The sequence below is a fragment of the Hemicordylus capensis genome, chromosome 10 (assembly GCF_027244095.1).
Source record: "Hemicordylus capensis ecotype Gifberg chromosome 10, rHemCap1.1.pri, whole genome shotgun sequence".
Taxonomy (NCBI): Eukaryota; Metazoa; Chordata; class Lepidosauria; order Squamata; family Cordylidae; genus Hemicordylus; species Hemicordylus capensis.
In genome coordinates, this window is record NC_069666.1 from 16,511,748 (window position 1) to 16,534,535 (window position 22,788).

The window sequence follows — 22,788 nt, forward strand, 5'->3', positions numbered from 1 at the left end:
ATTAAAATCAAACACACACACATACAAATAAACATTGCCACGAGATAATATCAAATGTGACAACAGCGAAAAAATATTATTCATTAAGGAGCAGAAAATATCCAAAATGCAAGACCTGGAGAATTGAGAGCAAAAAGATCTTAGTTCTTGTACACTGAAGGAGCAAAGGTGAGTATATACAGTTCATCACTGCTTTCACCAAGAGTAACCTTCTGCAAGCTAGTGATACTCCAAAACTGTGATATTGGTGCTCATTCTAATATGCAATCTGTATATTAGACTTTACTGGGTGGGTGTGCGTTCACATATCGGCCAGATTTACCCAGAAGTCCATGTGATACATCAGAGAGCACGCCATACATGACTCAGGTTTTCCCCTATGTATTGGAGCTTAGTTCTATTTATATCTGGGGTAGAAAATTCACTTTTTGCGTCGGCTTTTTGGGCAAATTCAAACTCACAGTAAAGACACACAGTAAACCCACACAGTAAAGCCTGCTGTCTGAGAAAGCTTCAGCAGATGCAGATCTTCTGTGGAAAGGCAGACAGGTTGGGTGCTAATTGGATCTCCTAGGGTAGGGTTCCTTCCACATCATTAGCCACATCAGGTAGACATTGGTACTTGGTCAATACTAGGCTCAGCCAGTGCAAGAAATGTTCTGCACCAAAACAACCCAAACCCTATTCAATGTTCACGTTTGCACACTAGCTTCTGAGATGTATGAGACCTTGCCCAAACACACAACGAGCTACCTTTGAAATATGAATCTTCCTAAACCGGAACATAAGAACAACCCAGCTGGATGAGGCCCAAGGAAGCCCATCTAGTCCAGCATCCTGCTTCTCACAGTGGCCCACTAGATGCCTCCGAGAAGCCCACAGGCAAGAGGTGAGGATATGCCCTCCCTACTGCTGTTGCTCCCCTGCAACTGGTCCTTAGAGGCATATTGCTTCTGAGGCTGAAGGTGGCCTATAGCCACCAGGCTATAATCATTGAAAAAGCTGTCCTCCATGAATTTGACTAAGCTCTTTTTAAAGCCATCCAAACTATTGGCCATTACCGCAGAGGCAGTGTGGTGGAGTGGTTAGAGTGCTGGAGTAGGACCGGGGAGACCCGAGTTCAAATCCCCATTCAGCCATGAAACTAGCTGGGTGACTCTGGGCCAGTCACTTCTCTCTCAGCCTAACCTACTTCACAGGGTTGTTGTGAAAGAGAAACTCAAGCATGTAGTACACCGCTCTGGGCTCCTTGGAGGAAGAGCAGGATATAAATGTTGTTGTTTTTTTTAAAAAACCCAACAATTAAAGGCCCCCCTGCCGCTACCCCCTTAATTAGAGCACCACATGAAATTTGGATACAGAATGGGTCAAGATGGATACAGAAAGTAGTATTCCAGGAACTGCAGCTTTCCTGAAATGCAAGGAGACAATAGGAAGGGTTGGAAAAGTTGTGCTGTCGAGTTGGTGTCCCGGGAGCATAGTGATTCTTAGGCAGTAATCTGTCTGATTATGGCAGCGGTTTTCCCGACTCAACTTTTCTTTGTTTGTTTAACAATCTCTTGGTGCACTTGCGCAGATCTGCCAGGAGGGGTAAACACCTTTTTTTAAAAATGCCTTTTGTCAATGCAGACTAGCCAAGACAAGCAAGGATAATTTTCTTTTATTTTAAAAATCCAATGGTAGAAAGGGAAGGAGGAGGCAGAGAGGAGGCGAGCAGTCTGAGGACGCGGGTGGTAGCGGGGGTGGGGGGACAGTTACTGTGCACAAGGATTTACAAACCCCTTGTCTTGATTGGGAATGATCTGAGCAACCACATTGCCCGACATGCCTGTGTCAATATGGTTACAGGCAACCAGGCCCAAGCAAGCTCCAATGAGATGGCACCTAGGGACAGAAGCCCTGCTCTCAGACCCACCAAACCTCATTGAGGACCAGCCACTTGCATCACACTCAAATACCAGTGATGCCAAGCAAAAGGAACAACAGGTGCCCAGAGTCAACCCAGAGACCAATCCGGTCCAAAAAGCATCCGATATAATGATGACCTACACTTACCATCAGAGGCAATACATGATGATGGCCTTTAATACTTGCAACATTCACATGGGGAAAAAAGCAATGTGCTAAAGTCCCCTCAGGGTTGGTTTTCCTTCAATGCAGGGGGCATCAATCACTTCACCAACCTTGGAAGGCACTGATAAACTGCTGGTAGCAACTTCCGTGTTCACACTAAGCCGTGCAGTTCGGTGTTTATTTCCAGTGTTGGCCCACAACATTTTGCTGCCTGAGGTGAAGCACCTAACGGTACACCTCCCTTCCTCTCTCTTCTCCCACTCCATGGAAGTCACACACTATTTCAGTATTACACATTTATTTTGTTATTGTTATCCCTTCAGAATGGTAGCTCGTTGCAGCAACAACAAAAGGCGGGGAGGAGGTCTTATTTCTCTTCTTGCAAAGGGTCACTCTGCTGATTCTTATATGAATTTTGCATATAATTGCATTTTATGCTCGTTTGACTCCATTGTTCACGTATGTATGTATTATATATGCCAAGCAAAGGTAATACTTCATTTATTAATCTGATGGCTGGACTCACGGAAGCTTCTGCTTCCTGAACTGGAGGGAGTAGGGATGGAACCTAGAAAGATGTCTTGCTGCTGTCCAATATGTCATTGTAGGCAGACCAGAGCATGCTGTTTGTTGGGGATACTTGAGAGTGGCCATATCCACGTTTTCTCCTCCACACCAACACAAGAGACACACCACCAATAGCTCCAAGAGAGAATCTGTGCTGGGCTGTAAAGACTGAAATGTTATACCCGTTCAGCCAATAACCTTATGCAAACTGTACTGTTCATGTCTTTTAATTTACATAACCCCTTTCCACAACAAAAGTTCTCAACGCGGCTATAAAGCTGCTGAGAATTTTGCGGTGGGTGGGTAGTTCCCTGCCCCAAGGAACTCACAATCTAAAGAAAGGGGAGGAGACATAAGCTTCAACAAAAAGGGCTCCTTGCTCAGTTACACAGGAATATCTTCTTTGCGGGGAAGACAATCGTGGATAAGGAAATAAATCTGCCCAATCTAGGAGAGAAATCGTGCAGGAGAAAATTCGCTTGCCTAAGACGTAAGCACTAGGGAAGCGAAGGGAGAGGACCGACAGTTGTCTCTGCGCATGCGCTTTACTTTCTCGGCGCCCCAGTCACACGACTGAAGCCCGCCCCGTAGACGACGATGGGATATCGCAACTAGAGCGCAGGCGCACTTGGGGAATTAACAAAGTACACGTACGCAAGAGGCTATGCTTCTAAGGAAGGGGCGAACAGAAACCAACCAATTGCGAGACACGCTGTGATGACGTCAGTGAGTATAATAATGAAGAAGGCGGTTGGCAAAACTTGATCGCAGAGCTCAGGTGGCGCGCCGTGATCGTATAGTGGTTAGTACTCTGCGTTGTGGCCGCAGCAACCTCGGTTCGAATCCGAGTCACGGCACAATGGAGCTCAGTATAGCTTTTTAAAAAACTCGATCTAGGAAAGTGTTCTCGGCAGCTTGGTGCTTTCCTAATTATTGTTCCAGGATGGAGCAAATATTTTGATGAGAAATGCAGCAAGATTAGGCAAAGCAGAAAAATACGTCTATTTTGTACTGATGTGATTCAAAGCACAGAACCTAATGGCTTGGCCGTTCCTGGAACAGCTGAGGTTTCTTTACTCTCCAGCTCTTTATAGTGTCTGGATGAATGTGTAGATGTTTGTGGGGGGACATTTTTGTCAGCGACCCCTCCCCCCCAGGGCTTGAATTATGGGGGCAACTTAATGGAACTGAGCCTCCTGCAATGGCTTACTAACAGCAGCAAAAGGGGCCATCCCAAATACTAAGGGTGCTTTGGACCTCTCTGCCTCCCTGTAATTCAAATGCTACACCCCCAAACAAGTCATCTGGATTGGGCCCCTCTCCATAGCTTTCATTGGGGAGGGGGCGTGGGGAAACAGAAGTGCAAGGGCAGTGATGCTTTTATCACTGTGTACCGTTTATCTGAAGGTTGGGTGTACACTTGTGGACTTTTAAGATAATTGTTTCATCCTCACACACCACCCAGATATTGGGGGCAGCTCCCAACCAGGACAGAATACAACTGGATCATATTCACTTGAATTTTTCAGGGGTTTTTTTTCAAGGGAACTCTGAGTGCTTCAAAGCCAGCCTGGACAGGGAGATTTCTTAAACTTCCAAAATCTGCCCAAGCTTTTGGTGAATCTCCAGCGAAGGGTGTTGCAAAAGAGGGGGGGGGGCAATCAGGAGAATGAGATCTGATGCTTCAGTTGTATAATTAAGAGGGTGCCTACCATGGATCTTGGGGTACAACCCCTGCTAACTTGGCAAAGAGGCACCTTTTAATGTAGTGATTCTCTTTTATTTAGCAGGGGGAGGGTCACTGGCCCTATCCACCCCCAGCACAGTCCCTCCAGTGACTGTTGCTGGTGTCTGTCTGATGTTTCCTTTTAGATTGTGAACCCTTTGGGGACAGGGGTCCATCTTATTTGTTTGTTATTTCTCTGTGTCAACCACCCTGAGCCATTTTTGGGAGGGCGGTATAGAAATCAGATATAAATAAATAAATAAATAAATACTTGAGAGAAGGCACTAGATATTAAAGCAGAAATGTGGGCTTCAAAATCTTGTGTTTCTTTCCTAATGCTAATCTGGGGACAGGACTTTGCAGGGGAAGGCAGAGGCTTATTGTTTCCCCACCTACTGATTTTCTTTTGGAAATGTCCCTTCAAGATTGTTTTAAGCTGACTCCCCCGACTCGGGCTCCAAAACTGGACTGATAACTGAGTAGAGGAGGAGAGACTTCTAATCTTCTAGGGGAGAGTTGACAGGCATGGAAAGGGTTAAGTATGTCTTGCTCCTACCTGCTGGGCCTGCCCTGTAATTTCTCCCCTGCTCCCCTGTTTAGATCACCTTGACAAATGTGTCAGAGGACCAGCCAATACAATAGCCCTATTCACATGTTATCTGCAAAACTTGTAGGATGGGTGCACACAGATACAGATGGGTACAAGCAAGGTCTGTACCCATTTTCACTTTTAACATGAATGCAGGTACAGTGATTCACACACGCACATGCATGTGGACACAGACATCTGTCCATTTGTACAACGTAATGTCTGAACAGGGCTAATGTTTCAAGAAATTGTTGTGACAATTCTTTAAACGTCTTTAAAAGACGTTTAGAAGACACGCTGCTGAAGACATGTTGGCATCAAGCCAGCAGCCCTCAGGAAACAGATAGCATGGCTGCAGCCTGAGGAGTTAAGAGGGCTTTGAGTCCCTCCTTCAGGTACCCCCTTTTGGGAACCCTTGCATTCTAGCATCCCTCCCATGGCTGTTGCTGGTGTCTCTCTCTTGTGTTACTTTTTAGAGGGATAGCCCCTTTGGGGATGGGGAACCATCTTCTCCTTACTTTTGCTGTGTAAACCACTTTGAGGACCTGTGTTGTTGTTGAATGTGGTCTATGTATTTCCTTAATGATGATGGTGATACGCTCCAAGAAAGAAAAAAGGCCTAAGATTTTGGAAGATTTTCCCCGTGAGGATTTTCCATTTCTGAATTTCTCCATGAGGATTTTCCCATGAGGATTTTCCATTTCCGAATTTCTCCATGAGGATTTTCCCATGAGGATTTTCTCTTTCCGCATGGAGAATTTTCTGGAGGATTTCCCATTTCTGCATTTTCCCATGAGGATTTTCCCATGAAGATTTTTCCCATGAGGCCTAAGATTTTTGGAAGATATTCAGCATAGCATCACCTTCCCAGTGGTTGTTATTGGTTCCTTGGGTTTCTTTTTGGGGTGCAAGGCCCTTTGGGACAGGGAACAATTTTCTTATTCCCTTTGCTATGTAAAGTCATCTGGGAACTCCCCCCCCCTGAAAAGTAGTATATAAATAATTTTAATAATAATAATACAACAACAACAATATAAACAGCCAGGGCCATTTTAAATTAATATGCATACAGAAAAAGAGATCTAAAATGCCAGGAAAAAAGCTCATTAAAAGCTGAAAAAATAATCTCTTCAGCCGGCCTTAGAATTCAAACAGAGGGGGAGCCAGCTGGACTTTAGGTGGCAGGGAATGGGGGCCACTGTGGAGAAGTCCCTGCCCTTCTCGCTACTGTCCCCAGTCATTAGTGTCTCTCTAGTGGCTGTTGCTGGTGTCTGCATTGTATTTCTTTCTAAATTGTGGGCCCGTTTGGGACAGGGAACCATTTGTCATTCTTTTCTTCGCTCATCCCTTTTGCTATATAAACTGCTTTGTGAACTTTGTGTTGAAAAGTACTACTATTATTTATTTATTTACACAGTCAGACAGGTGTTATTGACTGGTTTGTTTTATCCAGACATCGAGTCCTTCCCAGGGACCTGGGATGCCAGAATTTTATTGTCAATGTTGTTGCTGTTATAGATATCGTCGCAGAATATAGGCTGTTCCCAGTGAAGTTGCTTTTTGTAATTGGCTGATGGTGATTTCTGTGACCCCTATGGTGTTGAGGTGCTCTTCAAGGTCTTTTGGGATTGCACCCAGGGCGCCAATTACCACTGGGATTATTTGGGTCTTCTTCTGCCACAGCCTTTCAATTTCAATTTGTAGATCTTTGTATTTGTTGATTTTTTCCTATTTCTTTGTCTTCTATTCTGCTATCCCCTGGTATTGCTATGCCGATTATTTTGACTTGTTTTTCTTTCTTCTCGACTACAGTTATATCTGGTGTATTGTGTGGCAGATGTTTGTTTGTAATCGGTTTGTCTGTTTGTAATAATATTATTTCTTGTTTACACAGTCAGACAGGTGTTATTGACTGGTTTGTTTTATCCAGACATCGAGTCCTTCCCAAGGACCTGGGATGGCTGGATTTTATTGTTACTTGTTGTTATTAAGAATGTGAGCTAAAGTCAAGATGTGTGTACACAGGTGCAGACAGAGAGGGAAAGCCCGAGGAGTCACTCATTTGATTTCTTTTGTGGAGGAAGGCGAGACCAAGGCATTTGCGTTCTGTGCTCAGCTCGGGACCAGGCAAATAAACGAAGGCTAGTAGTGTGTTACCAGGCTCGGCTACCAGAAACGAGTGCCTGGCAAACAGGAAGGGGTCTTGGCACATATGGATTCAGAGGGGGTGGGTGCCCTGAGGGCGCGGGGCCGTCGGGCGGCGGGGTCGTGGAGAAGGCCACGGCGGCGCGCAGGGCGCAATGAGGGCCGCCGCGGGGAGGCGAGCCAAGGAGCCTACGCGGGCGCAGCGAGAAGAAGGGAAAGGAGGGGGAGACGATGGGCGGGCGCAGGGAGTCAGCAGCGCCGGCCGGCCAGCCCGGCAGGCGCTCCTCGGCTCCAGCTGCGGCCTCCCGCTTGTTGCCGGCGCTGGGGCTCCTCAGCCAGACGCCCGCCGGCGAGGGCGCACCATGGCGCACTGGCTCCGCGATCGCCTCCTCTTCCGCAGCGCCAAGCCGGCGCCGCCGCAGCCCGATTACGCGCCGAGCCCGGAGGAGCAGCCCGACCTGCTGGCCGCCTACCGGCTGCAGAGGGAGCGGGACTTCGAAGACCCCTACACCGGCAGCGCCGCCGCCGCCGCGTCCTCCAGCACTGACGGCCGCCGCTGCCGATCGCCCAGGCGCCTCCTCATCAGGGTGGAGGCGGCGGCGGCGGCGGAGATGGCACCCGCCGCGGCGACCCGGCCCGGGGACCCCACCGGCCTGCCAGAGAAGGTCTGAGCGGCGCGTGTCGTTGCCCCCCTCGCTGGGTGGGCCATCGGGTGGGGCGCGCGGGTGCTGCCGGCGCGCGGTGCTTCCCCTTCCCTCTCCGCGAGGGACCCTGGTTTTCTTTGGGGAGATACTGAGCACTGAAGGCAACGCTTTCCTTGCGCGTCGCCTGCGAAGTATTGTCCATTGTTTTCCGGGCTCGGATATACAGTCTGTTTTATTGCACACACACCCACACACACACTAGTTTTTATTATATAAATGCATACACCCCCCCTCTCCGTCTATAAATACATACAGTACATACACATCTGCTTGTGTAGTCATAAATACACACATACAATTACACACACACACACACACACACACACACACACACCCCATACCCATATGTGTGTACCATATATTAATAATAATAATAATAATAATAATAATAATAATAATAATAATAAATTAATTAATTCGATTTCTATACCACCCTTCCAAAAATGGTTCAGGGCGGTTTACACAGATAAATGATATATACATAAGATGGATCCCTGTCCCCAAAGGGCTCACAATCTAAAAAGAAATGAAAGATAGACACCAGCAACAGTCACTGGATGTCACAGTGACATACATGCACATATACTTGGATTTTTGAGACATATGTAATGCTCTATCTACCTATATCTACATCCAGGCTCCTATAAGCACATATATAACACACGCACACCCCTATACGCACACACAAAGATCTAGAATACCCATATGTGCACCATAGATATGTACATCATGCACATTTTATTTATTTATTTATTTGTCAGATTTGTACACCGCCCCAAACTCTCGTCTCTGGGCGGTTAACAACAACATAAAACAAGTTAAAACATACACAAAAATCTTAGAACAATTTGGACAATCTAAAAGTCGAAACAGATCAAAACTTAAAAATTTTAAAAACTGAAAAAGCCTGGGTGAAGAGGTGGGTTTTCAAGTTCTTTGTAAAAATTGTCCGATTTATGTGCGTGTTTGATACATATTGTAATGCTATATCTTTAGTATATCTTAAATCTCATTTATTTATTATTTCTCTATTATTTCTCTGTGTAAACTGCCCTGAGCCATTTTTGGAAGGGTGGTATAGAAATTGAATTAATAATAATAATAATTAATAGTTCCTAGCAGAGCAAGTGGCTGTACATTATGCTGTCCTTTATTGGCCCAATACCCCGGGATAGTCTGTCAACAGCAAAAGCCGAAACAAACCTTGTTGCACTTTAAAGATGGGTAGATGCCCAGCCCGGAGTGCAATCCTATGCATGCTTACTCAGAAGAAGTAGCTCCCACTTTGCTCAGTGGGGTTTGCTCCAGTGACATATGCATAGTACAGTTGCAGCCTAATTGTGGCAGAACCTTTATATGCATTAAGATCCCCCCACATCATCATGAAGTCTTCACCCACAGATGCTGCTGAACTGGGCTCTAGCCATTGTGCACTCCTGCCACCATGATTATTATACCTTATAACTGTGCAGTGAGGCAGCTTTTAAAGTGGAGGCTCTCTTATATCTTGCGGGGGGAGAGCGACAGCCCCCCATCAGCCCAACACAGTATCCCTTCAGGAGTTTTGCTGTGAGTTCAGACTTGCCCCCAAAACCTGGCACAAAAATCGGATTTTTAAAAAAACCCCAGATATAAATCTGGCTACACACTTAACGCACAATTACAACCCTGAATTGTAATTGAATGTAATTGTGTGGAGTGTGAATTTAATTGTGTGAAGTGCTCCCTGATAGTTTGTGGAACTTTGGGGTACATTTGGTCAATATGTGAAAGCGTCACACGTCACACTCTCCATTCCAGAGGAGATGCGAACCAAAAGCTGGGTGTGAAAAACCTCCAGTGGCTGCTGCTGCTGTTTCCTGTGTATCTTTTTTTGATGTATTGATTGTGAGCCCTGTGGGAACTGGGAAGTATATTGTCATTCCTTTTGCTCTGTAAACTGCTTTGAAAGCTGAAAAGTATTTGTTGAAAAGTGTGTGCGTGTGTACACACACACACACACACACACACACACACACACTTCTAGTCTGACCACACTGTGGGATGTCCTGGCCCCAAACAACAACCTACCTTCTCCCCCAACTTGGGCCAACCAACTTTCCTTCCTTGACTGACCTCAAGGTAGCATCCGTAGGGTTTCTCGGTCAGACTCCCATACAGACGCTGATCTGCTTGGCTTCAGCACAGTTGATACATCACCTTGCTGTGTTCCCTGGCAACAGCGACAGGTGTTTGCTTTGCTCTCCATCCTGAAGTAACTCTCTGGCTCTTCTTTCCATGGCCAGATGATGATCCTGGAGGACTACGCCGATCCATTTGATACCCGGCAAGAAGTCAATAGTCAAACAGGAGAGCAGGAAAGGGTGAAAAGTGGAGGCTACATGGAGCCATATGAAGCACAGAAATTGTTGGCTGGTAAGGTACCCGTTTTATGTCAAGCCCTCTCTCTTGCTGAACTCCGTGGTTCAGGTTTCTGGAATGTGTCCTCTCCCCAACATGGAACCAGACTTTGAAAACACAGTAGCCCTATTCACAAGTTATGTTCAAAGCATGTGCAACCTAGCTCTGTTCAGACATGATGCTGTACATGTGTGCAGGGGTCTTTAGACATGTACATATGTTGCTGTGTGAATGCCTGTACCTGCGTTCATTTTAAAAGTGAACCTGGGTAAAGGTAAAGTGTGCCATCAAGTCGATTTCAACTCTTGGTGCCCACAGAGCCTTCTGGTTGCCTTTTCGGTAGAATACAGGAGGGGTTTACCATTGCCTCCTCCTGCACAGTATGAGATGATGCCTTTCAGCATCTTCCTATATTGCTGCTGCCCGATATAGGTGTTTCCCGGACTATGGGAAACACAGACTATAGGAAACATACCAGCAGGGATTTGAACTGGCAACCTTCTGCTTGTTAGTCAAGCAGTTCCTTGCTGTGCCATTTAAGGTTCTAGTCTAAGGCCCCACAAATGCCTGGTATAGATAGAAGCCCTTTTCAGACATTAGGTTTGTTCACATGAGCATTCACTGGCTATGGAAAGAGTCCTACCTAGTTTCTTCATTTTTGATCATCTGCAAGGGAACCCACTGGGTAAGAGGGCTCATACTGCATTCAACTGCTGAGTACAGGGAAACCTCGTAATACGTGGAACTGCTGTTCGCGGTTTTGCGTATCCGCGGGTGGCAAAAAGACAGCTGATCTCTTTTTATTTATTGTTCAATTTTTATACCACATTTCATAATGCCTCTCAAGGTAGTTTACAAAAGTTAAAATACAATAAAATTCCATAAAAGTTACATTTAAAACCTTAAAATCAATCAAACATTAAAACCATAAAACGGCAAGAAACAAAAAGAAACACATGCAAGAAAGCTGAGAAAACTGGAGCCTCTAGGAAGTAAAAGCCTGAGTAAATAAAAAAGTCTTTAGTTGTTTTTTAAAAGCAGCCACGGTTGTCACAGAGCGAATGTTTACTGGGAGAGCATTCCAGAGTCTGGGGGCAACAACAGAGAAGGCCCTGTCCCGTCTGCATGGCAATCTAGCTTCTCTCAACGTCTGCGCATGGAGCAAAGGCCCTCCTGACGATCTCGTTGGGCAGGCAGAAACCCTTGGAAGCAGGTGGTCCTTCAGGTATCCAGGGCCGAAGCCATCAAGGGCTTTAAAGGTAATAACCAGCACCTTGAATTGGATCCAGAAATAAATTGGCAACCAGTGCAACTCTTTCAGAATAGGTGTAATATGCTCTGAGCGAGAAGTTCTGGAGAGAACCCTGGCATTCTGCACCAGCTGAAGTTTCCAAATATTTTTCGAGGGCAGCCCCATGTAGAGCGCATTGCAGTTATCCAGCCATGATGTGACTAAGGCATGGGTAACTGTGGCCAGATCTGCCTTCTCAAGAAAGGGCCGCAGCGGGCACACTAGCCGAAGCTGTTCAAAGGCACCCCTGGCCACCGCAGCATCCAAAAGCAGAGCTGGGTCCAGCAACACCCCCAAGCTGTACACTTGCTCTTCCAAGGGGAGTGCAACCCCATCCAGAGCTGGTTGAATCACCCTATCCCAATTGGCTTTCCTACTGACCAACAGCACCTCCACCTGATTAATTTATTATTTCTCTGTGTAAACCACCCTGAGTCATTTTTGGAAGGGTGGTATAGAAATCAAAATAATAATAATAATAATAATAATAATAATAATAATAATAATAATAATAAAATAAATAGCAACTTTACTGGGAACAGCCTATATGTTACGACAATATCTATAATAATAACAACAACAATATTGGTAATAAAATTCAGCCATCCCGGGTCCTTGAGGAGGACTCCATGTCTAGATGAAACAAACCAGTCAATAACACCTGTCTGGCTGTGTAAACAAGAAATCATCATCATCATCATTATCGTCATCATCATCATCTTGTCTGGATTCAACCTCAGTTTGCTAGCCCACATCCAGCCCATCACCGCCTCCAGCCCTCGATTTAGGACATCCACTGCTTCCCTCGGATCTGATGTCAGGGAAAGGTAGAGCTGAGTGTCATCTGCGTACTGATGACACTTCAGCCCAAACCCCCTGATGATCTCTCCCTATATCTGCGAACTGGTCTCTGGGACAAACCAAAGGGACCAAATAACACCAATTTTTAAAGAATTGCATTGGCTGCCGATACATTTCCGAGCAAAATACAAAGTGCTGGTTATTACCTATAAAACCCTGAACGGCTTGGGTCTAGGGTATTTAAGAGAGTGCCGCCTTTGTCATGAACCCTGTCACCTATTAAGATCATCTGGACAGGTCCGGTTACAGTTGCAACTGGCTTGTTTGGTGGCAACTCGGGACCGGGCCTTCTCTGGGACATAGGAAGCTGCCATACACCAAGTCAGACCATTGGTCCATCTAGCTCAGTATTGTCTGCACAGACTGGCAGATTTGCCAAGCCCTGTCTCAGATGATGGTAGTGATGCACACCCTATCTTTGCAAGGGCAGGCTTTTGTTACCATAAGTGGAGCGGCATGCTGACCACAAGGTAGAAGGAGAGGACATTTGCTCAGGTCTTTTGGGGCAAATCAAATCAGATCAAATTTATGACGGTCCACAACCAACCTATAGGTCTCTTGGGGCAAGGAGTTCCATAGGCCAGACGTCATCACTGAGATGACATTGGCTGGGAACACAAAACAGGGCCTCCACTGAAGAGCTAAGTATGTGGGTTGGACATGCAGGAATTCTTCTTCCTGCGCAACATCTTGGGGAGGAGGCATTCCTGCACAACTCCTTAGGGGAGGAGGCATTCCTGCACAACACCTTAGCTTTTCTGTCTCCATCTCCTGTTGTACCTGCCAAATAGTCTCTCCAGTACAAACATCAAATAATAGCCCCCACTGCCTCTGTGCCTCTCCAGTGAACAACAGCAGGGTGTTACTCAAATGTCCCGCAAGACATTTAATCTGGAAAGTGCATCTGATTGTCCAGGTGAAATTCCAGAAATGCAATACTGAAGTCCAGGGAGGGAATATGATGTGGGTGCTTTCCTTCTTTGCTTCCAGAGATTCAGAGGAAGGGCTCCAGGGAGGCGCTAGCTGTTCAGAAGCCACTGCACTTGTACGACATTCCCTATGAGGCACCGGAGAATGGCGGAGATTCAGACTTCCAGCACCTGCCGGGCATCCGGTGCCGCTACTCGTGGCTTCCTGAAGATGATGAGCGGCCACCGGAAGAATATGACCAGCCTTGGGAGTGGAAGAAGGAGCGGATCTCCAGGGTCTTTGCAGGTAAGCAGCAAAGGGAGGCTTCGGCGCATGTTTGGTGGGGCGTGGGAGGTGAGGATGAGGCTGGGGCAAATATTCCCCTCAGGGGATGGAGCCGTTCTAGGAAGAGCGGAAGGTTCCAAGTTCCCTCCCTGGCAGCTTCTCTAAGATAGAACAAGAGTTTTTTTTTTATAGGACAAGATTTTTTTATTGAACCAACAAACTACCAAAGCATACAGTACCGAGAGCTGGTCTTGTGGTAGCAAGCATGACTTGTCCCCTTAGCTAAACAGGGTCCACCCTGGTTGCACATGAAAGGGAGACTAGAAGTGTGAGCAATGTAAGATATTCCCCTCTGGGGATGGAGCCATTTTGGGAAGAGCAGAAGGTTCCAAGTTCCCTCCCTTGCAACATCTCCAAGATAGGGCTGAGAGAGATTCCTGCCTGCAGCCTTGGAGAAGCCGCTGCCAGTCTGTGAAGACAATACTGAGCTAGATGAACCAATGGTCTGACTCAGTATATGGCAGCTTCCTAAGTTCCTTTCCTGGCAGCTTCAAGATAGAGCTGAGAAACACTCCACTATCAAAGCATACAGGCTATCATAGTGTCCTACTTATCTCTTCTCTCTGCCTTCAAAACAACCTAACCTATAGGCTTCTCCTATTAAATCTCCCCAGTTTTCTCAGCTATATATAAACACTACCTGTGTATAACACCCTTCATTTCTCAGAACTGCCCAGAGAAGGAGGTCATCATTCCGTGCTCCAAGTGTGGCCTCAGCCAAACAGGAATTTAGATAGTTGCTGACCAGTTTTCTCTTTTCTGTTCTGATAATTTATCCAGTTGAGATTGAAGGGATCAAGGAGTTACCCTGGCCACCGCCTGTTGGACAGCTTGATAGCATTGCTAACCACCTGGAGGCTGAGGAACCTTTCTCCCTCCAGAGCATCAGTGCCAGATACCTGTCTGTAGACACCCCACCAACCCTTCGGAACATCAGTACCAGCCTGCCAGATTCCACAACTCTGTCCGATCCTTTGGATGTCAGTGGTAGGTATCCCCAAAGTGTACAAACTTTGGAGGGGGAGTATGGATGTTACAGCCATTGAGATCATCTCAGTGAGATCATCTCAATGAGAGGAAGAACTGGTCTTGTGGTAGCAAGCATGACTTGTCCCCTTAGCTAAGCAGGGTCTGCCCTGGTTGCATATGAATGGGAGATTAGAACTGTGAGAACTGTAAGATATTCCCCTCGGGATGGAGCCATTCTGGGAAGAGCATCTAGGTTCCAAGTTCCCTCCCTGGCTTCTCCAAGACAGGGCTGAGAGTGATTCCTGCCTGCAACCTTGGAGAAGCCGCTGCCAGTCTGTGAAGGCAATACTGAGCTAGGTAGACCAATGGTCTGACTCAGTATATGGCAGCTTCCTGTGTTCCTGTGATCTAGCCAGAGGTTCTAGGGAACTGCATTGAGTCAACTGTGCTACGGATGGGAGGGAAAACACAAAATCCTGAGGACCTCTGGCTTAATTTTATGTTTAAAAGCCAAGCTTCCAGTTCTTGTAGTTGTACAGCATAACCGGAACATGTGGACGGATCTTGTTTACATGTTATGTGCAATCCCATGATTGTTTCCCATAACTTTTCTTTTAAAAATAAATAAATCTAAAACAGCCCCAGGTAGCTTCAGGCTGAGTGGAGAAATGGGATGGAGGTGAAGGTGCTGTTAACCCTAACCCGTGCTCAATCTACCCAGTTTCCCACCATGGGGGGGAGTCAGAACATGAAAATCTGCTGCATCAGACCAAAGTCTATCTAGTTCAGCATCCTCTTTCTTCCAGTGTACAGACAGACCATGGGCCTGCTTGACCCTCTCTTCTTCCTATTGTACTTTAGGGTCTAGTAAAGGTAAAGTGTGTGCCATCAAGTTGATTTCGACTCCTGGCACCCACAGAGACCTGTGGTTTTCTTGGGTAGAATACAGGAGGGGCTTACCATTGCCTCCTCCTGCGCAGTATGAGATGATGCCTTTCAGCATCTTCCTGTATCGCTGCTGCTACAATATAGGTGTTTCCCATAGTCTGGGGAACATACCAGCGGGGATTCGAACCGGCAACCTCTGGCTTGCTAGTCAAGTCATTTCCCTGCTGCGCCACTTAAATTCCTTGTATTTCTTCCCCAATCCAATTCAATTCATTACACTTCTATCCTGCCCCATCCGATAGTCCTGTATGGTTTACGAACAATTAACAATTGTATTCTGTCTTGGAAAGCACATGAATTCCGGAGATCGGTGCCCACCATCACTTACCATGCCATCACTAGACATCACTTGCCTGGCAGAGCCCACTCTCACTTGCCCTTACTTGACAGCTGTTTTTGATGTTGTTGTTTAATCCCAAGGCAAGGGAGCAGTGAAAAACCAGCTGCCATCTTGCCTGGCGAAGAGGAGAAGGAGTGCGTGCTGGCTGAGCATGGAGTCTGGATTAGCTTTCGGTGAACGCGTCAATCCCAGTTTGCCGCTGGAGAGCCAGGCGTGAGTAGCCTGGGAGGTGGGCACCGGGAGGTTGCAAAAATGTGCAACCAGACACAGAAAGAGCTGTTCTAAAAGAACATTTGTGTAGTTCCAAAATCCAAGTCAGGTCAAAGTTGTGTTCCCTTAGATGATGTAAACAGTGAATGAGAAAAGTGACGTGTGTTATCCAGGCGCTTCCAGAACCCAGACCTTGATCAAGCAGACCCGATTCTCCTCCCCTTCCCACAGACTCCACTGCTACTCCCCACAGAGGCGTCAGCAATGAGTATAACACTCTTCTTCTGCAATGATGCTCTCCAATTCCCAGCTGTGAGGATTTCCCTCCCACTTTATGTTGGCTTGTAAATTGTGCCTGGGGATGATGGGAGTTGTAGTTCAACAACAGCTGGAAGACCAAGTTTGCTCAGCCCTGCCATAGGGTGTAGAATAGGGTGTTCTAACTTTTTTTACATCTATGACCCCTCCTCACCAGATCCTCAAGTATTACCAGTGGTCCCTTCACTCTCTTTATATATAGTCATAAGGTAAAGTAAAGTATGCCTTCAAGTCGGTGTCGACTACTGGCAACTACAGAGCCCTTTTGTTTTCTTTGGTAGAATACAGGAGTGGTTTACCATTGCCTCCTCCCACGCAGTAAGAGATGATGCCTTTCAGCATTTTCCTATCTCGCTGCTGCCTGATATTGGTGTTTCCCATAGTCTGGGAAACCTACCAGCGGGGATTCGAACTGGCAACCTCTGACTTGGTAGTCAAGCCATTTTCCCACTGAGCCATTAGGTGGCTCATAGGCTCCCCTAAAAATGAGAGAAATAAAAGAAGTACTCAGGATCCTTATTTTCAGGAACTTTATTCTGCCTCACCTGGAAACAAACTAAATTCAGGGCAGCAAAGATTTTCCGTGGACCCCCAGATTAAGAATCTCTGACAGAGGGCGGCAGGATCTATCAGTGTAAGGCGTGGGGTGGGGCAGTATTTTCTAATTTTTTTTCATCTGTGTGCGGAATGAGTTTAGTTCTGGTTGGCAGTATCAAGGCAGTGTGTGCGGACATACATTCAGAGTGGGCCCTTCCTGATTCCATCTGAGCGGGATCTAAAAGTAACTGAGCAGACATCAAAAACTGTGTGAGCGCGCATACATGTGCACGCCTTAGAGGGAACACTGGTGTGCGTGTGTGTGTGTGTGGGGGGTCTCATTAATACTGTCTTACTTTAAGCCAGTCACAAGCTGGTCTTGTGGTAGCAAGCATGACTTGTCCCCATAGCTAAGCAGGGTCCACTCTGGTTGCATATGAATGGGAGACTTGATGTGTGAGCACTGTAAGATCTTTCCTTCAGGGGATGGAGCCGCTCTGGGAAGAGCATCTAGGTTCCAAGTTCCCTCCCTGGCAGCATCTCCAATATAGGGCTGAGAGAGATTCCTGCCTGAAGCCTTGGAGAAGCCACTGCCAGTCTGTGTAGACAGTTCTGAGCTAGATGGACCAGTGGTCTGACTCAGTATATGGCAGCTTCCAATGTATTAGATGGCTATCCATGTCTCTAGACAATGGTTCCTGAAGTAACTCCTTGTGCCCTTCTCCTTCCACAGGTGGTATCATGGGACCTTGAGCCGGGTGGATGCTGAGGGGTTGCTGCGCCTTTGCAGAGAAGCCAGTTACCTGGTGCGGAACAGTGAGAGCAGTCAAGACGCCTTCTCCCTCTCCCTCAAGTGAGTGCTTCAGCATGGAGGATTCTTCATGCCTGCAGCGGGCAATCTGGTGGTTATTTATTTATTTATTACTACATGTATATCCCGCTCTTCCTGCAAGGAGCCCAGAGTACATGGTTATGTTTCTCCTCACAACAACCCTGTGAGGTAGGTTAGGCTGAGAGAGAAGTGACAGGCCCAGGGAATCTCTTGCAGGAGAGATTCTGTACTTGGGGAGAACAGAGGAAGAACACGGAGCATGCTGACCACCATCCTCCTTTCTCTTCCCCTAGGAGCAGTCAAGGCTTCCTCCACATGAAGCTCTTGCCGACCGACGACAAGAAGTTTGTCCTGGGCCAGCACAGCCCACCATTTGACAACGTCCCCGAGATCATCCACCACTACGCCAGCCACAAATTGCCCATCAAAGGGGCGGAGCATATGTCCTTGCTCTACCCAGTCACCACGCAACCCACCAGCTGCCTTGCAGCAGAACAGTGACCTCTAGAGGAGGACTCCGAAAGGACAGGGGCAGACTGAGAAGGGCAGTTGAACGGCAGGCAAGAATCGGATGTTTTGGCGTCTCTGTACTGCAGGTGTGTGCAACGACCAGGAGAGGAAGGGCTCAAAACACAGCAAGCCTAGCGATTAATTTCGGCAGCTCAAGCAGAGCAGTGGCCAGGACTAAAGGGCAGAGTCACTGTTGAGTGGAAGGGTTCAAAGAACTCGGGCCGCCAATGAAAAGGGCCGCCGGAGCCCTCCTTGCGTGTGATGTCACGCGCAAAGGGGCGTGGCCCAAGCTCGGTGAACCCACGCACCTTCTTCAGAGCTCATTTGGCTGAGTTTATTCCCCCCCTCCAACAAGGGAGAGAAAGGGACATAAATTAAAATTGGTAAATTGGAAATGCCACCAGAGGGCTGGGGCGGACCTTCCGGTGATTGGGCCACGCCCACTGTGCATGATGTCATAGACCGCGGGGCCACCAGTGGGGCGGAATACAGGCTGCTGTTCTGCTGGCTATGCCACTGCCAAGAGCACGAAACTAGCGGCCTTCTGTCGTCTGCTCTGTATTTTTTCCAGAAGCAACTGTACTTTGCATGTTGGATCCCAGGACATCTGTTTGGGGTGCCTTAACCCTGTGATATAATCATAGCAAATCCCCGCAAAATAGAAACAGATCAGTTCTCAGATTGGAGGGCCTGGAATTACAGGATCCACCTTGTGGACTGTGGAGTCCAGTCCCTTGCACTAGTGCGATTCCATATCTTCAGTCGTATCCAGCAGGTGCTCATTCCAGGCCAGTTCACACATGCGCATATATATTGTATGTTGACTGCAGCATGTGTGAATGAAGCATCAAAAGCCGAACTCTCATATCCTTTGACATCAAGCCAAACCCACTCGTTTTCAATGGAGACAGTTGCAAAATGTGACTTTGTGTCATCAAGGGACGAGAGGTCAAGCGAGGGAATGCGCATGTGTGAACCAACTCTCAGCTTGCTGTTGATTTCACAACTTCACTTGGACATTGTTCCCTCATCCAACTATACATAGCTCTACAGTTTTCTCATCACTTCCTAGCTTGACCTCCATTTGCGGCAACTTTATATTTGACCAAGAGAGATGTCTTCTGTCAGTAGACAAACTTCCCACAGGACTTTTCATCCCGGCTGATGTCACCCTGGACTTAACACAGATGGATAGACTGCTGCACAACATCTCCTCCTTCTTTAATGGAGGGGATGAAGCTGGTTGTGATATCTCTTATGACTCGATTGCATGCATTGAATCGGGGCAGTTTTCCCAATTCAAGGACCGAAGAGACCTGAGTCCAGTTTGTAGCAGCCAGCCTGGCAGCTGGGTATTCGCTCTTTATCTCGCTGGTGAAGTGGGAAGCAGAAATGGGAGCTTCAGAGTGGCTCATGGAGGATCCCATCAGCATCTCCCAGGCAGTGATATGACGAATCGAGACCATTAAGATGAGGATTTAGGGAAAGAACAATTGTAAGAGAGATGGAGTGTTTGCATGTGTTGGTATCCCTATTATGAATTTACCCTGGATGCATTGTTAACTCCTCATTTGATATTGGTCAGGTGGTCTTTCTCCCTGGCTTCTTTGAATGAAATAAAAAAAGATTCTGTGGAATACCTTGCTATTTTTCTTCATTTTTGTCAATAAACTTGGGTCTGAGATTTATGCTTGCCTATGGCTTTCCTCTCCAACCCCCACACCTAGGGGTGTAAAGGTAAAATGTGCAGTCGAATTGGCATGGACTCCTGGCGCCCACAGAGACCTGTGGTTGTCTTTCGTAGAATACAGGAGGGGTTTATCATTGCCGTCTCCTGTGCAATATGAGATTATGCCCTTCAGCACCTTCATAGTAACATAGGAAACTGCCATATACTGAGTCAGACCATAGGTCCATCTAGCTCAGTATTGTCTTCACAGACTGGCAGTGGCTTCTCCAAGGTTGCAGGCAGGAATCTCTCCCAGCCCTATCTTGGAGATGCTGCCAGGGAGGGAACTTGGAACCTTCTGCTCTTCCCAGAGCGGCTTCATCCCCTGAGGGGAATGTCTTGCAGTGCTCACACATCAAGTCTCCCATTCATATGCAACCAGGGCAGACCCTGCTTAGCTATGGGGACAAGTCATGCTTGCTACCACCAGACCAGCTCTCCTCTCCAAATTGCTATATCGCTGTAGATACCGGCGAGGATTTGAACCGGCAACCTCTGGCTTGCTTGTCAAGTCATCTCCTGCCACCATTAGGGGGCTCTCCTAGGGGTGTAGAAAGACTTTTTTTCATTGGGGGTAGTGGTGGTGCAGAGATAAACACTGGACAGACAGGTCACAAACAGTGAGCCTCATGTGCTACCATGGAGCATGTCATGAGACCCCCCAAATTTCTGGGTTATCGTGGTTAAATTGTTGCAGTTAAGCTTATCTATCAGTTAAATTCTGGTTAATGGCAGCAATTTAACCGGGATAGTGCGGACGTGCCAGTTTCTCATGACACACTCCACAAGAGCAGCTGGGGCTTGCTGAGCATGTGTCACTCTTTCATGCTGAGTGTGTCACTCTTCACCTGTGATTGTCCTCATCGTGAGAATGTGGACGGCCCACATATATCTCAGGGGGCCTGTACCCAGGTTCACTTTTAAAATGGACACAGGTATGTTCATTGACAGAAGAACATGTGCACGTGTACAGACATCTGAACACAGGTGTAGATATAAGGCTGTTCTCATGAACGGAGCTACCTCCTGGGTTAAGCCTCTTCTACCCAGCTAGCTCTGGTCATCTGCAGCAGCGGGAGCTCTCCCGAGCCAGAAGCGGCATCCCTGGGTAGCCCAGATTGGTTACCCAGGTTAAAAGTGAGGTAGGAGAATTCACCCCTTTCTACTACCCCCATTGGTCATGTGTGCTGCCACGGCTTCCAGCGTGGCTCCTGGGTGGTCAGAGAGGCCGAGAGCCAGGGGGGAGGAGCAGCCAGGCAGTGTGGAGCTTCCCCAGGGCACCACGCCACTTGTGCATTGCACTGTGGAGTGTCTGTGTAGAATCCAGAGGGAAGAATTGGGCTATGCAAGGACAAGGCAGTGGAGTGGAATCAGGAATATGAACAGTTTTAATGAAATAGAAATTATGTACAGAGAGGCAAGTGGAGGCTGCTTTTCAGTGCTCTTGCTGCTGGCTGTCTGTTAGCCCCGCCTCTTGTCCTGACTGTTAGCCCCACCTCTTTTCAGTGTTCTTGCTGCTGTCTGTCTGTTAGCCCCGCCTCTTGTCCTGACTGTTAGCCCCACCTCTTTTCAGTGCTCTTGCTGCTGGCTGTCTGTTAGCCCCGCCTCTTTTCAGTGCTCTTGCTGCTGTCTGTCTGTTAGCCCCGCCTCTTGTCCTGACTGTTAGCCCCACCTCTTTTCAGTGCTCTTGCTGCTGTCTGTCTGTTAGCCCCACCTCTTGTTCTGACTGTTAGCCCCACCTCTTTTCAGTGCTCTCGCTGCTGGCTGTTTGTTAGCCCCGCCTCTGTTCCAGGACTGGAAATCAAGTAACTCAAGGCTCATTCAAAAGCTGGCCTGGATCAAGGAATGGATTAACCAAGGACTGGAATACAAGTAACTCAAGGAATGGGTTAACCCCAATCGCCACAGTCTCCTGGCCCAGATTTCGTTCGCCCCTCCCAATCACTGTTGGGCTCACCACCCTAATGCTTGTGTGGGCACATGGACCGTGGAGCCCCGATGGGCAGATGGTCATCTGGGGGAGGGCAGGTGGGTGCGTGCCTTCACCCCAGCCCACCCCCTTGTGGTTGTGGGAAGGGCAAGAGCTACCCAAATGCTCAAGATGCTTCCTGGTGCTGTAGGAGCACTGGGGGGTGTGCTTGCTCCAGAAGGCGACTCCCAGGGACACCCTCCCCCTTTCCTTCCTTCTTTCCAGGCAAACGGGAAGCCCGCCAGGACCTGTCACGATTCAACAGCCTGCCCGCTGGTATGTGGGGGCTGCAGAAAGGCGGAAAGAGTTTGGAAGGCTGTCAATGTGTCTGATGACAAAGGGGTAGGGAGGTTTCTCAGTGACTCACATGGTGGATTGGCAGAGTGTCTGGAAGCACAGATGCGTGCTCTCTCCCCCTAGCCTTATTAAGTAAGGTATGGGCCTGGATCACACAAACATTGGAATCGAGGGTTAATCTGCACCACTTAATGGTGCAGCGGGGAAATGACCTGACTATCAAGCCACAGGTTGTCAGTTCGAATCCCCACTGGTATGTTTCCAGACTATGGGAAACACCTATATCAGGCAGCAGCGATATAGAAAGATGCTGAAAGGCATAATCTCCTACTGTGCGGGAGGCAGCAATGGTAAACCCCTCCTGTATTCTACCAGAGAAAACCATGGGTGGGGGGAGTTTGCAATGGGGTCCATTTTGTTACAGGGAGAGCTGGTCTTGTGATAGTGAGCATGAATTGTCCCCTTGCTAAGCAGGATCTGTCCTGGTTTACATTTGAATGGGAGACTACATGTGAGCAC

General features: G+C 47.6%; 1 protein-coding gene and 1 non-coding gene across 4 annotated transcripts; both read left to right on the plus strand.

Annotated features, from left to right (window-relative positions):
• The first annotated feature begins 3,232 nt into the window (after positions 1 to 3,232).
• On the plus strand, positions 3,233 to 19,911 carry SHF (Src homology 2 domain containing F). 3 transcript variants are annotated; one of them, XM_053273120.1, is made up of 7 exons: positions 3,233 to 3,366; positions 10,090 to 10,219; positions 13,347 to 13,571; positions 14,391 to 14,597; positions 15,948 to 16,080; positions 17,666 to 17,785; positions 18,058 to 19,911. In XM_053273120.1, the coding sequence occupies exons 1-7, from the start codon at positions 3,358 to 3,360 to the stop codon at positions 18,263 to 18,265; spliced, it is 1,032 nt and encodes a 343-aa protein (XP_053129095.1). In that variant the 5' UTR covers positions 3,233 to 3,357; the 3' UTR covers positions 18,266 to 19,911. The 3 variants fall into 3 exon arrangements, with proteins under 3 accessions (XP_053129095.1, XP_053129096.1, XP_053129094.1); XM_053273121.1 differs by lacking the exon at positions 3,233 to 3,366 and adding an exon at positions 7,048 to 7,096; XM_053273119.1 differs by lacking the exon at positions 3,233 to 3,366 and adding an exon at positions 7,171 to 7,765.
• TRNAH-GUG (transfer RNA histidin (anticodon GUG)) lies at positions 3,426 to 3,497 on the plus strand. The gene has a single exon. It is a non-coding gene; the product is annotated as a tRNA-His (tRNA).
• Positions 19,912 to 22,788: the final 2,877 nt, after the last annotated feature.

What these genes read in the sequence shown, in the direction of transcription:
- SHF (XM_053273119.1), top strand. Translation starts at nt 7,256, where the DNA reads ATGAGGGCCGCCGCGGGGAGGCGAGCCAAGGAGCCTACGCGGGCGCAG. An exon ending in CCACCGGCCTGCCAGAGAAG is followed by an intron (nt 7,766 to 10,089) that starts GTCTGAGCGGCG and finishes TTCCATGGCCAG; the next exon opens with ATGATGATCCTGGAGGACTA. An exon ending in GCCTTCTCCCTCTCCCTCAA is followed by an intron (nt 17,786 to 18,057) that starts GTGAGTGCTTCA and finishes CTCTTCCCCTAG; the next exon opens with GAGCAGTCAAGGCTTCCTCC.